The 14,726-nt window shown below is 45.6% G+C and overlaps 1 protein-coding gene across 5 annotated transcripts in view; it reads left to right on the forward strand.

Annotated features, from left to right (window-relative positions):
• Positions 1–14,726, forward strand: part of SFXN5 (sideroflexin 5) — a 120,098-nt gene that overhangs the window by 73,440 nt on the left and 31,932 nt on the right. For all 5 annotated transcript variants that reach the window (XM_066377999.1, XM_066377996.1, XM_066377995.1 and 2 more), the window contains one exon: positions 1,192–1,282. In XM_066377999.1, the coding sequence (XP_066234096.1) occupies positions 1,192–1,282 (91 nt within the window). The remainder of the gene's footprint in view (positions 1–1,191; positions 1,283–14,726) is intronic.

Here is a 14,726-nt window from a genome sequence, read left to right on the forward strand (position 1 = left end):
GTCCTACATGCCATCCTCTGCCCTAAGTGCTAAGCACACCAAGATGAAAAAGACACGGCTCTGCCCTTCCTCTCAGCCTGGTAGAGGACATCACACCCACGAGCCATGTACCGAGTGCTGGGAAGGAGAGACTTGTGATGTGCAGGGGAAGCACTTTCTGCTAAGGAGAGGTGACATCATTCTTATATAGCTTAATTTATTGAGGATTCTTATTCTAAACACTTATATCCATTCTTGTACCAGTCCTGGGATGCTGCACATGCTGTCCTTTTTTGTAGACAAGGAAACTGGGGCAAAGGTCAAGAGACTTCATGACTAAAAGGTTAAATGACTCCCCCTGTTAATAAGTGACACTGGAGGTAGAGCTCAGGGGTGGGCTTTAAAAGATCAGGTGTGGACTGAGTAGAGGAAAGAAGGAAAACATCCTTCGCATAGGGGCCAACATGGGCAAAGGCCCCAAGGCCAGAAAGCTAATGTAGCATTGTGTAAGTGTAAACTGGACTCACAGAAGGAGAACATGGGTTGTTGGGGGAATGGGGAATTGAGGTTATGGACCACTGCACACTGGAGATTGTACCTTCTCACACATATCATGGGAGGAGTTGGTGGTGGTGAATGTGATTGGACCTGTGTTCTAGAAAATCAAAAGACAGCGTGGGGATGAACTGGAGTGGGGAGAGCCCAAGGCAAAGCGAGAGGGGCTCTGGTGTCCCGGGCCAGGTGAGGGGAGCTGGGTCTGCACCCACTCCTCACTCCTGTCTTGTTCTGAGCTGCCCCCCTTAGCTCTGCAGGCACCTGTGGGCAGGTGCGTGGATCTCACTCTCCCAAGTCTTTGTGGTCTGGCCAGAAGTGGAGCCTCGGAAAGGTAGTACGTAGAGGTTGGGGTGGGAATGAGGGGGTCCTACGCTGCATTTATTTGCAATAGCAACCGCCCCACCATCACTTTTCCCCTCCCCGTGGAGGCCGCACGTGTGTTTGCAAACGTAACTGATGTTTTACCTCTCTCTCTTTCTTCTGAGCTGGTTAACTGGGATGCCTGGGCAGTGGTGCTTTGGATAGCCTCCTGGAGCTCTGCAGTCTAGGGTCCCGGGTACAGTTACAGGGAAGATGGTGCCCCTAGCTCTCAGCTCTTCCCCTTCCTCCCACAGGCAGCTGTCGCACCAGGCACTTTTTTTGTTTTCTCTTTCTAAGGTGGGGCTTAATGTCCTGGTTCAGAAAGCCAACAAGTTCACCCCGGCCACCCGCCTTCTCGTCCAGAGATTTGTGCCCTTCCCCGCTGTAGGTAAGACCTACACAGTGCTGAGCGTCTGCGTGCATGCGTGCGTGCGTGCGTGAATGGACATGTGGGGCTTCGTGGCCCTCGGGGAGCTGCACAGCTGCTTTGGGGGTAGGGGTCTTTCTTGGAGGGACAACTGGAACAAAATGTGTATAGATAGAAAAAAAGTAACAGGGGCCTCACTGACTAGCTCTGTCCCCAAAATTCTACACAAGGATTCTTAACCTGGGACCCCAGACCCCGAAAAGGTCAGTAGATAGAATGTAGTGGATCTCATGAACTTGGTTGCAGAAAATTTTATACTAACCTCTAAACTAAAATGTAATACTTCCTTCCATTATGAATGTAGGCAGCACACCACAGTAACAAACAGGTCCTGTAACTGTCACCAGTAGAAGTTACAGATATTTTCATGTCCTATTACAATTGTTACAGAGATCTTCAAATATTGTTCAAAATTAATACTAAATTAAAATTATACTAAACTGATCCACTGGTAGGTCTCATTTTTAATTCATTAGTTAAAAAGCAAATCTATTACTATATCACAATTTAAAAAATATTTTGATAACTTATTTCAATATAATTCCTTTGTAACCCTGTGTATTTTGTTTTATGCATTTAGAGACATTATTTGGGAGCAGGGTGCATAGGCCTCACCAGATTGTCCCAGGGGTTCCTGACACAAAAAAGGTCCAAAGATCCCACTAGTCTCTCATTCCAGGCACTTGGGTATTGTGGGCCCTTTGGGTTACAGAAGCCCCCCACACATTCAGGTAATTGAAATTGCACAAGTATGTGTGGAAGGCATCTTTCCTGTTTTCAGCAGAGTTCTTGCTGGTCTTGGCGTCTCTGAGCTCATAACAGATGTCCCGACCTGGACCTGGGGATCCCACAAGGCCCCAGCCTGCCTCTTAAGCAGCCCACACCTTGTTTTGGAAGGAGGCACCACAGGGGAAAGCTTTTTAAAATTACAAAAAAAATAAACAATATCGAAAGAAACATGAGGCAGTTTGTGATTAATCAAAAGAGAAGTATAGCCTGACCAGGTGGTGGCATAGTGGATAGAGCATCAGATTGGGATGCAGAGGACCCAAGTTCGAAACCCCGAGGTCGCTGGCTTGAGCGCAGGCTCATCTGGTTTGAGCACAGCTCACCAGCTTGAACCCAAGGTTGCTGGCTTAAGCAAAGGGTCACTCGGTCTGCTGTAGCCCCCCCAGTCATGGCATATATGAGAAATCAATCAATTAACAACTAAGATGCCACAATGAAAAATTGATGCTTCTCATCTCTCTCCCTTCCTGTCTGTCTGTCCCTATCTCTGTATCTCTCTCTGTCTCTGTCAGAGAGAAAAGTATAAGCCAGTGTTTGAATCATGACATTGAGCTCCCCATCTGAGGCCAGAGGACAAGGATGGGGCCAGCCCAGGAAGGGTATGGGGTCCTATGACCTCCTTGGGAACAAGGCTCAGTCTGAAGAGCTGGTAGTCAGACCCAAGTTCATGTTCCGGACCCTGTTCTCCAGAGCTCAGCTTCCCCATCTGTAAAATGAGGCATCAGTACCTACCTTCCTACATTCCAGAGCTGTGGAAGGATCAAATGAGACCACAGACCAGATTCCATTCACAGGAAAGTGCTTTGAAGCACCTGAAAAGCTCCTGGGAATCATTCCTGGGCAGCCCCACCTCCTCCATGGCCCAGAGGCTAATGAACTCCCAGGACCAACCTGCTTATGAGCCTCAGCTGACCCAGATAATTGCTATAGCAACTCCACACTTTTAATGAACTCTCAGCTATTTCTGGTGTGGGCCATTAATGGAACAAGTCTTTAGATCTGACTTTGTTAAGGGGCCTAATTGAATGAACATGGCTGCCGTTCTTGCAGTCCTCCCCGTCCTGGGCTGGAGAGTTAGGTGCAGCCTGGGATGGGGGCCGCTCTCAGCTGCACTGGACTGGATCTGGGACTCAGCTGAGATGTAATCTGTCCTTGAGCCAAGCTTCAGACAAGGACTTAACCAGGGCCCATTGCAGCCCTGCTGTACTGGCCAGCTTCCTGTGTGACCTTGAGGGTGGTCTTAACCTCTGTGAGGCTCCTTCCGGGGGAGGACCCCTACTTTCTGATTTGACCCTTTCTGCCATACCCACCTGAGACTTTGACCTTCTCTCTTTGGGTTCCAGCCTGACTCCTCTCCTGCTTTCTTGTTGGGTGGGAGCCTCCTCTCACAAGTCCAGCCAACACTGAGGGGTCTTGAGTTCCTGCGTATCCCTAGTCAGTTGCTCCGGATGCACTCAGTGTGGTTTGCAGCCCCGATAGTCCCAGTTTTCCAGGATCCTTAGAGAAGCAGGCCCTTTCTGGTTGCTTCCTCAGGCCTGCTGCCCGAGTCCTGGCTGTGTGCCTGCCTGCCTTCCACCCCCCTGCTCCAGTCTCTCCTTCCACATTTAAGCTTCCATCTCTACCTCCAAACGTCCATTCCAGGCCCATCTGCAAATGGGTACTTGCTGAATTCCCTGGTCATGGCTGACACAGTGGTACATAAGATAAACAGGAATGCAGGTAGTCAGTTAGTGTTGTCTCCATTTACCAAGGTTACGGGTTCAATCCCCAGACAGGACACACACAAGAAACAACCAGTGAATGCATAAAAAGTGGAATAACAAATCAATGTTTCTCTCTCTGTCTCCCTTCCTCTCTTTCTAAAATCAAATTTTAAAAATGGTGAGATAAAAAATTCTGTTAAAAAATAGATAAACAGGCATGCCCCTCACTCTCCAGGGGCTCAGAAATCCCTAGGTGCTCTCGGGCCACCATCTAGTGCACTCAGCCTCTTTCCACCTCATCATGGGGGCCTCAGGCAGGACAAAGCATCTCTAAGCCCCCGCATGCTGTTGCACCAGGCTCTCACCCTGCTTTCCATGGCAGGCTGGGTCAGACTGGGCCAGACCACCGTTAAGACCACCAAGAATCTTGCTCAGGACTTGCTTTACCTTGAAGAGGGTTCTTTGCCCCTTTGGAGCCCTGGCCCAATGGGAGACAGGACTCACTGAGCTGTGAGTGCACAGGCCAAGTGATCAGATTAAGTTCTGGTGTGTTTAAGAGAATAAAACAAGAGAGTCTTCAGGGTGAGGGAGGGCCCTGAACTGCACTGTGTGCACTGTGCTCAGAGGCCACATTCCCACTCTGTCCCTTCTGAGCAGGCTGGAAACTCGGGCTCTGGGGAACCAGGAAGCTCCCAAGAGTCAGGTGCTTCTTCCCGCTGCTCTGCACAGCTCCTTCCTGGGCTCCTGCTCCAGCCTGAGGTCTGGGAGATGGGAGGACACCTCTCTGCCAGAGAGAGAGAGAAAGAGAGAGAGAGAAAGAGAGTCCTGCGAGCTCTGGCACAGGACACCTGGTTCTTGCAGCTGGTTCTGCCGTGACCACTCCTCTCTGGCCTGGGACCAAGCCCTGTTTCAGCCCCTTCCCGCTCGGGCTTCCCTAGGTTTGCAGAGCCCAGTGTTCCGGGCTCCACCATGCTCATTTCCCCCAGCAGGCCTCTATTCCCCTCGGCTCTCTCCATTCTCTCTCTAGGAGGCCCCTAAGGCAGAGGGAGCCATCCCATTTTACGGAAGAATAAACAAATTCAGACACTGAAAGTTATCCTGTCGTGGCCAAGACCCAGGCCCAGGCCTCACACTTAATACTTCAAGCCCACTTGAATAACTCTTCACTCCTCTAGCTGAGAAGCTGCGGGATGTGGTCCGGGGTGGCCGAGGCTGTTGGGTGTCTCACCAAGAGCACCTCCAGGTTCGCCCCTGGTTTTTCAGCCCTGGTTGTGTTCGTGTGGCGTGTGTGCGCGCAGAGCCGGCGGCAGCCCCAAGGACACTCAGTGCAGCCTCTCCCTGAAGGTGGTTTCAGAGCTTTGCTGTGCCCCGGTCCAGAACAGCAATCATGTGGGAGATCTCAGTTTCTATTTATACATGGACATGTTAGGAAAGACGGCGTTTGCTGGCATCAGAATCGATTGGGGACTGGTAATTAATTTGTTTAGACCTTAATTAATTCTCTAGTTCTTTCTTATTTGTGGTCTGTCACGCTTAATTGTGTTCAGGAGCTGAGCTTGGAGCAGGCCCTCCATTAATTGATGTGCGGTTGCTGTGAGGTGGAAGTTAATGGTTTGAGGAGCTGGGCAAACAGTGTAATTAAAGGTCAATTGAGGAGGCATCGGAAAAATACAAACCTCCAGGTCCAGCCACTAGTCTCTGTAAGCAGAGTCAGTTCCTGCGGAGGCAGGTCCCACAAACAGTCCTCACGTGAGGCCGTGGGGTGGGCTGGAGGAGGGGCCAGCAGGAGGGCGTTCCAGGTGTCCTGATGGAGCACTGTCTAGAGAAGTAGATACACCTTGTTAGCAATGGGCAGGTGGAGGAGCTTTAGCCTGGAGCTGAGAGGTAGAGACCTCAGGTGTCTCCTGGCCAGCAAGGCTCTGTACCCAAGATCTGTGTATTTGTGTGTAGGGGGCGGGGCAGGAAGCTCTGAAGGTCACCCTGAGGCTGCCTGTTGAATCCACACAGAGCAGGGGACCAGCAGTGTCATGTGCTCAGAAAGACGCCCATGTGGGCCCTGAGCTCCTGATGGGGGAGGCCTGAGCCTTAGCACCAGCCAGCTAACTCCTTGCACAGGGAATAACGTTTTTTGTGTGGACCGGAAATGCCAGCCTCATCATCCCTTTGCCGAGAAATGACTTTTTCCTGTGCTGTCTATGGCAGTCCCTTATGTTAAATGTCACAGCTTATTTCATCACCATGAAAATAAAATCTCTGTACTCAGCAGTAAGTCCATTCCTCAGGATGTCTGGGCAGCCTTTGGGGGAAGGTCCTCTGTTCTCTCATACTAGTGTGTCTGTGTCTGCCCCCATTTCCAGGCCCCCCGGGACCAAGGCCATGGGAGTCTTGGTGTCATTGATTCCCGCGTCCACTTCACTGTTCCTGCCTCAGGTGCTCGATTCACCGTGCTCGCCTTATCTGGAAGGGGCTATGGCAGTGTGCCTGAGGCCCAGGGGTCAGTCCCAGGACTGCTCCTCTCCCATCCCTCCTTCCCTGTGATTAGAAGACTGCAGGGTACCCCCGTGTCTGCTGTGTCCTGGTCTTGTGACTTACGACTCCCTCCACACAGGTCAATGATAATGTGGCATCCACAATCTTAAGGTTCCTCTGGAGGCCTAGGAGTCCTTTCCTTTGACTCCTGATCTTGCTCCTGCTCATACCTCATCATAGCTGGAGTGAATATTGTGACCTCCCTCCGGCCTTTCTTCCTTGGCTCCAAACCTTTGCACACACGGCCCTGCTTGCCTGGATTCCCCACACTTCCCCACAAGCTCAGCCCCACCCTCTGCCTTCCCTTGGCTGCCAGGCTTTGTTTCTTGGCTCAGGCACTACCTCCTCCAAGAAGCCCTCCCAGGTAGCCCCAGTTGGGGTTAGAACACAATACCCTGTGAGTGCCTATGTCCATCCTGGAACTGCCTGTTTTTATTTCCAAGTCTGCCTCCCTCATCAGACTGTGAGCTCCCCAGTGATCTTATTCATCACCAACCCCCAGGCCTCCTGTGTGCCTGGCACACAGTCGGTGCTCAGTGTTTGCTCAGTGATCAAAAGAATGCTTTGGTAGAAAGGGTTTGAAATTGGCTGCCCATAGTGGAACTTATACCCTGATGACACTGGTGACCAGATTCTGTAGCTGCTTGGACATTCATTCTGGTTTTGTTTTGTTTTTTTAATTTTTAAAATTGTTTTTGAATGTTCTGTTTTCTTATGTTTTCATCATCACTGTCATTCACCTTTTAGTAGGCAGGCTAGGGTTGGATGGCCCATGAACTTACCAGTTACCAAGCTACCCTGGCATGATGGATCTGGAAGGATGGGTGGGCTGGGCTAGCCCAGAACTGGCATAGGCCCTCGGTATGTGTCAGGCCCCAAGAGGACATGGACAGTGGAGCCAAGGCAGCTAAAGGGAAGTCTCCAGTGATATGTCCTGGGGTTCTGTCTTCAGTCTCGTCCCCTTCGGTTAATTATATATATACCTGTGTTGGTCAGAGGGAGCCTATGGGTCACATTCAAGAAACAGCAACTTGATGTTAATTAAGATTTCATGGGTAAGAGTTCTAGGATCCAAAAAGACCTCACAAGGTTTGATGTAAGGCCTGCTGTTCAAAAAAATGCACCTGCACAAGTATAGAGGTGCTGAGACTGAGTTACCAGAGCCCTAGGATAAAGACGTGGGGATTTCACAGGTTGGATGTTCAGAATAGGTCCAGTGTGGCTCTGATGAGGCTCGCCCAGACTTCAGCTGTATTACTAGAGATAGAGTGCTCAGAACAGAGGAGTCTGTTTAGCTCTAGACTTCACACATCTAGAGAAGCATTGATAAGTGGGAGCCCAGCAAAAGTAGAAGGATCTTCTGAAAGCCTGACAGTCTGTTATTGGGAGCTGCCCAACTCCTCAGTTAGGGAAGTGTCCAAGTACAGCCTGGCCCAAAAAGCTGTGAGGTGCACTCACACGTGACCAAGTCACCTGTTTCTGGGCAGCTTGCCCAGGATGTGGCATACAGTAGCTGCTTGGTGAATGTTTATGGACAGACTTCCAATTCAGAGATTTTATAATTCCTGTGATCAAAAGAAAGGGAAGTCCAGAGACAGAGAAGGTGGGGAGGCACAGGCAAGAGAGGAGGAGTTCTGAATTCGGGAAGATTGGAGGCCTGGTTCAGGCGGAGGGGAGCGGGCACGTGCGGCCTTGGATATTAGTGAGAGTTCAAGCTTGATCTATGGTTAGTGGAGAACCACCAAAGAATCTCAAGCTAGGGAACCTTCCAGAAGTTGAATGTGGTAGCAGGAATGTTTTATTAAGATTCTGAGCATCAGAGGCCGCCTACACCTAAATTTACAGGCTGATTTTCCAATCCAGGAATTCCCAGTCCTGAGTTTGTGACACTTCGCTATGGGATGTGAAACTCTTCTAATGCTCCAGTGATTTAAAAGAAAATATGCCATACAGCACTGCTTCTCAGGCAGAATAATGGAGAATATCATGAAATTAAGCAAATATTAGGATGTGCATCTTATTGATAATCATCATCCTTTAACGGCCTCGGGCTGTGTTTATATGTGATTCCGGAATGCGTGTGTGTGTGTTTAAGGTGGTGGTGGACATATATGTCTGCTTGAAAATCCATAGACCTTGTCTGGCGGGGACCTGAGAAGCTGGCTACAGTGGTTGCCTTTATGGAGGGGAGTGAAGTCAGAGGTTGGAAGGAGACTTACGTACTTTTAGAATTTATACTCTTATATGATATGACTCGCGACTGTGTTCATGTGTTGCCTACAAAACAGGAGAGAGGATGTGGGGAGGTGTAGTCCGAAGAACTTTGTCCAGTGTCAGTCTGAGCTAAGATGGAAGCCAAGTCTCCTGGTTGCCATTAGAGTATTTTTGTTTTTGTCTTAATAAAAATGGTTCTGCTTTTCTCTGATAATACATGATTGTTACATAAAGTTAAACCATCCTAATTCTCTCTCCAGAAATAAGTTTGATATAAATCTTTCCAAATTCCAGTAAACATCTAAATGTGTAGGACTCTGACTACCTGTTCCGTCTATGTGTAATATACATATATATTTAATACAAATGAGATCCTACTGTGTACACTATCCTGTGAATGGCTTTTTAACCTCATAATAAATTTTGGATGTCTTTCCATGGTAGTCATAAAAACCTGTTTTTTTAACAGCCACGGTAATTCATTCTGTAGCTTTTTTGTGTGTGTGAGAGAGAGGAGAGGAGATAGTGAGGCTGACTCACGTGTGTGCTAACTGGGATTTCGATGCTCGAATCAACTGAGCTATATTTAGTGTCTGAGGCTGATGTGCTCTGAGGGAGCTATCCTCAGCTCCTGGGCCACCACACTCGAACCAACTGAGCCACTGACTTGAGAGGAGAAGAGGGAGAGAAGGGGGAGAGAAGTAGATGGTCACTTCTCCTTTGTGCCCTGACCGGAAATTGAACCCAGGATGTCCATATGCTGGGCTGACACTCTATCCACTGAGCAACCAGCCAGGGCCTCATTCCGTAGCTTTTATAAAAAATATGAAATATTATTTCAAATACATGGAATATTGTAGGACATATAGAAATAAAGTGTTAGACGCACCCAAAGCCTTCTGTGCCCTCCATCATTTTTATTCTGGTTTTCTCCCTTTCCAGGGTCAGGCTGTTGGCTTTCATTCTCCCCATTTTTATATTTTATCATGTGTATGTAGCATTAACCAGAAATGATTGCTTATGTGTTTTTTAAGTTTACATTAACTGTCATACTGTAATGTTTTTTTAAAACTTGCTTTACACTGTGGTTTAGAGATTTATCCATGTTAATACGTATCATTCATTTCAGTGGCTATGCCTATTTCACAGTTGTCTAACTGGGGACATTTAGGTTGTTTCCAGTTTCTCATTATACATAGTAGTGCACTCAACAACCTTGTGCACATGTCCATGGGCATACCTGGGTGAGCTTCTTCTCCAGGGCAGAGGTTTTCAAACAACCACCTGGGAGCTTTCAAAGACTGTTGAGAGCTGGGTTGTAGATTTGGTTTTTGTTTTGCAGCCTTTGTTGAGAATCACCTATCTAGAGGCTGTACCTAGGAGTAGAATGTCCATCAGAAGGCATGAACAGCTCAAGCTTTGCTAGATATTGCCAAAATAGCATACTACTTTACCCTACCTACAAGGTTCAAAATCTTGTTTCTCTACGTCTTCTTCAATACTTGGCATTATCAATCTTTTAAAAATTTTGTCCATATGGCCTGACCTGTGGTGGCACAGTGGATAAAGCGTCGACCTGGAAATGCTGAGGTCGCCGGTTCAAAACCCTGGGCTTGCCTGGTCAAGGCACATATGGGAGTTGATGCTTCCAGCTCCTCCCTCACTTCTCTCTCTCTGTCTCTCCTCTGTCTGTCTGTCTGTCTGTCTGTCTCTCTCTCTCTCCCTCTCCCCTCTAAAAAATGAATAAAAAATAAAATAAAATAAATTAAAAAAAATTTTTTGTCCATATGAAATAGTCTTTTATCATTTTAATTTGCATTTTGCCAATATCCTGTCTGGTTGAGAATTAAAAAAATTTTTTTTTTTAGAAAGAGACAGGGACAGGCAGACAGGAAGGGAGAGAGATGAGAAGCATCAACTCATAGTTGTGGCACTTTAGTTGTTCATTGATTGCTTCTCATATGTGCCTTGACCGGGGTGCTTCAGCCAAGCCAGTGGCCCCTTACTCAAGCCAGCAACCTTGGGCTCAAGCCAGCAACCTTGGGCTTTAAACCGGTAAGTAACCTTTGGGCTCAAGCCAGCAACCATGAGGTCATGTCTATAATCCCACACTTAAGCTGGTGACCCTGTGCTCAAGCCAGCAACCTTGGGGTTTTGAATCTGGGCTCTCAGCATTCCAGACTGTTGCTCTATCTACTGCACTACCACCTGGTCAGGCAAGAGAACGTTTTCTTAAGTGTATTGGGCATTTGGGTTTCCAAATAGGAGGGAGGGAGGGAGAGAGAGAAAGATGAGATTACTATTTTATACCACACACAAAAATAAAATCCATATAGGTTAAACACCAAAATGTGAAAAGAAAGTGTTAAAGCACCTAGAAGAAAATATAGATAAATATTGGCATAGGGGTAGAGTTTCTTAAAGACACCTTAAAAAGTATGTATCAAAGAGGGAAAGATTGCTTATTTGACTATGTATTAAACTATATGTCAGAAGACACCATCCACAAAATAGAAAACAAGCTATACTGTGTCTGTAAATTATTTAACCAATCAGGATTAATTTCCATTGATTGTTTGTTTGTTTTTTTAGATTTAAAAATCTAGTTTTGACTATTAGTAAGATTGAGCTCATGTTTATTGATTTTTTTAAACGTTTCTTTTTATCAATTCCTACTCAAATATTTTTCAGTAGTTTTTATCACTGTATCTTTTTCTCTATAATTGTTAAAGACCTTTATACATTTTTATGGATTTTTTGAGTGAAAGTAATAAACCCTCACTCAAACCAGCTTAAATAATAAAGGAATCTATTTTTTTTGTTGTTTAATCCCTTCACCTTTTTCACCCACACCCCCAAATCCCCCTCCCCTCTGACAGTTGCCAGTCTGTTCTTTGTCTCTGTGAGTCTTCTGTTTTGTTGATTAGATTCTAAAAATGAATGAAATCATATGGTACTTGCCTTTCTCTGATTGGCTTATTTCACTTAGCATAATACTCTCCAGGTCCATCCATGCTGTTGTAAAAGGTAAGATTTTCTTCTTTTCATGGCCCAGTGGTATTCCATTTTGTAAATGTACCACATGTTTTTTATCCACTCATCTATTAATGAGTACTTGGGCTTTCAGATCTTGTCTATTTTAAATAATGCTGTAATAAATATAGGAGTGCATATATTCTTTCAAATTAGTGTTTTGGGTTTCTTCAGATCTGTTTCTAGAAGTGGAATCACTAGGTCATCAGGCAGTCCCATTTTTAATTTTTAAGGTAACTCTCTGTTGCTTTCCACAGTGGCTGCACCAGTCTGCACTCCCATCAACAGTGCACAAGAGTTCCTTTTTCTTTTTCTTTCTTTTTTTTTTTTTTTGTATTTTTCCGAAGCCAGAAAAGGGAAGGCAGTCAGACAGACTCCTGCATGCGCCCGACTGGGATCCACCTGGCACGCCCACCAGGGGGCGATGCTCCGCCCATCCGGGGATGTCACTCTGTTGTGACCAGAGCCACTCTAGCGCTTGAGGCAGAGGCCACAGAGCCATCCTCAGTGCCCGGGCCAACTTTGCTCCAATGGAGCCTTGACTGTGGGAGGGGAAGAGAGAGACAGAGAGGAAGGGGGGGGTGGAGAAGCAGATAGGTGCTTCTCCTGTGTGCCCTGGCGGGGAATTGAACCCGGGACTCCTGCACGCTAGGCCCACGCTCTACCACTGAGCCAACCGGCCGGCCAGGGCCAAGAGTTCCTTTTTCTCCACATTCTCACCAACACTTGTTGATCATTGATTTATTGATGATAGTCATTCTAACAGGTGTGAGGTGATACCTCATTGTTGTTTTAATGTGCATTTCTCTGATAATTAGTGACATTGAGCATCTGTATAAGGGAATGTATTACTTTACAAAGGTTAAGTCCCTGGTGTAGCACCCAGGCCCTTCCACTCTGTCAGGGGCCTCATCTGTAGGGTAGCTCCCTTCTTGGTGGTAAATTGGCATCAGCAACTCCAAAGGTTACATCCAGACCCACCACTTCCCAGAGGACAGGAGGCAGTGCCTGCTACCTCTTTTTAAATAAGAGGAGACCTTTCCCAGAAGTCCCTGCAAACATCCCTCATTGGCTAGTATCAGTCACATGTTTCTTCCTAAACCAATCACTGGCAAAGGAGGGATTATTACAATTAGTTTAATCTTTTAGGCATAGAATAGCTATTGAGTTAGTCACCATGACTCTCCATAGATTCATATTAGTAGCTTTGCCACATATAATAGATATATTTTCCCGTTTCTTATATAGCTAGTGTTCGACTTACGACCACGATTGGTTCCGACAGTCCGGTCATAACATGATTTGGTCATAAGTTGAGTAGGCTATATGTACAGTACTGTGAAATGATGTTATAAAAATCTTTAAGTCATATTTTATCATAATTTTCTTTCATTGTTATATATCATAATTTTCTTTGTTCATTTTATGATATTGGTATCATCTCTACACCATTTTGTTTCTTATTTTTACATTCGTCAGGTTTAAGTAAAACACTGCATTACCAGCACAACTGGTTTAATATTTGCAAAGACAATTTCCTCTTGGTAGACATCTTGGGAGGGGTTTGATGAAAACTATCCAAGACACAAAACACAAATTGCCGTACTGAGTCTGGGATAACAGTTGAAATGGTGCACGTGGAGATGGTAGTGCTGCCGGAAGCTGGTCCGCTCTGTCCTACGCCCAGCTGGGCAACGCTTGCACTGCCAGACGCGGTGCAGTCGTGGCTAGCAATTGTGGTCGTAAAGTTGAATGGTCGTAAGTTGCATAGGTTGTAAGTCGATCAATATTTGTAATAGAGTTTATGAATAGACATTGAATGCCACATTTCTCTATTCTAAGATGTCTCTGTTATAAGAGGCATTAATATAATAGCCTTTCAGTAGAGGAGAGGACTGTATTTCATGTTCATTTGAAGGAATAAATAAGCATTCACTACACATTCAACCCAAGTCACTTTCTTCACCACAGTGTGAGTCTCAGCCTTCTTCACATTTCCAATTCCCTTTTAGACATTAGTTGTAGAACAGCATGGTGACTACCATTGCTTTTTGTATTCCCTACCTCTATCTTGACTCCTTCAACCCCTTTAAAATCAACATTATAATTTCAAAGCATACAAAAGAATATTGGGAATTATTTGTCTGCAGCTTCTATTTGGTTATATTTACAGTTTCATTTTTTTCCTTTACTTGCAGGAAAAAAAATATTCCTGAACTTAATCAGCTACTTTAGGTAGTTTCTGACATACAGATGCCTAAGTGTAGGACCCATGGATAGATCACACCAATCCCTGCTGGATTTCAAATTTTTATGAGCTACTTCAAGTAATTTGGCTATTTCTTTTCAATTTTTAAACAAGTAAAGCGTGATTATAGTCTCATTGTAAAAATGCAAACAGTATAGAAAATTATAGGCTAAAAAATGGAAGTCCTTTAACATCTCCTAATTCCTAAGTTTAGTTTTCTTCCCCAAGGAGACCACTCTGTGCGGTGTAAAGCTTCCAAAACTTTACTTATAAATTTATGGGCACACAGATGTGTGTATACCAATTATGAGGTTTTACATTCAGTAAACCATTCTGTACATACTCAGCAGCTCTTTTCATATAAGTTTGTTTTGGAGAGCTTCCCGTGTAAGTTCCGTAAATGGTGGACATTTAGGTTGTTTCTAATTATTTGCTCTTACAAACAGTGCTATAATTAACATCCTTGTAAATGTCTCTTTGTACATATGGGCAAGCATTTCTTTAGGGTAGCTATCTATGGTTTGGCAATTTCTGCTGCCTTTAATTGCATTGCCTGGTATCTGGCAGACGATCTTCCGCATGTACAATAACTTTTCATGTCCGTGCTCCATTATAGCGTAAGTTTTAAAAAGAAGTTCTAGGCGACAATTAGGAATCTAAGTTTAAGTTTATATTCTGTGTGGATTGCTGTAAGCAACTGAGGTGACACTTGAATGAACAGATAGACATGGTTAAGTTCACCCATGCACAGGCAGTTGTTACAGGGAGTATATGAGGTCCTCCTACCCCGAACACCTATTGTAAGGCACATCATGATTTTGAAATCCTTAAAATATGAGAAAATGCATTGTAGAATAGAGGAGTTAATGGTGTTTTATTTTCCCTAAAT

The sequence above is a fragment of the Saccopteryx leptura genome, chromosome 3 (assembly GCF_036850995.1).
Source record: "Saccopteryx leptura isolate mSacLep1 chromosome 3, mSacLep1_pri_phased_curated, whole genome shotgun sequence".
Classification (NCBI taxonomy): domain Eukaryota; kingdom Metazoa; phylum Chordata; class Mammalia; order Chiroptera; family Emballonuridae; genus Saccopteryx; species Saccopteryx leptura.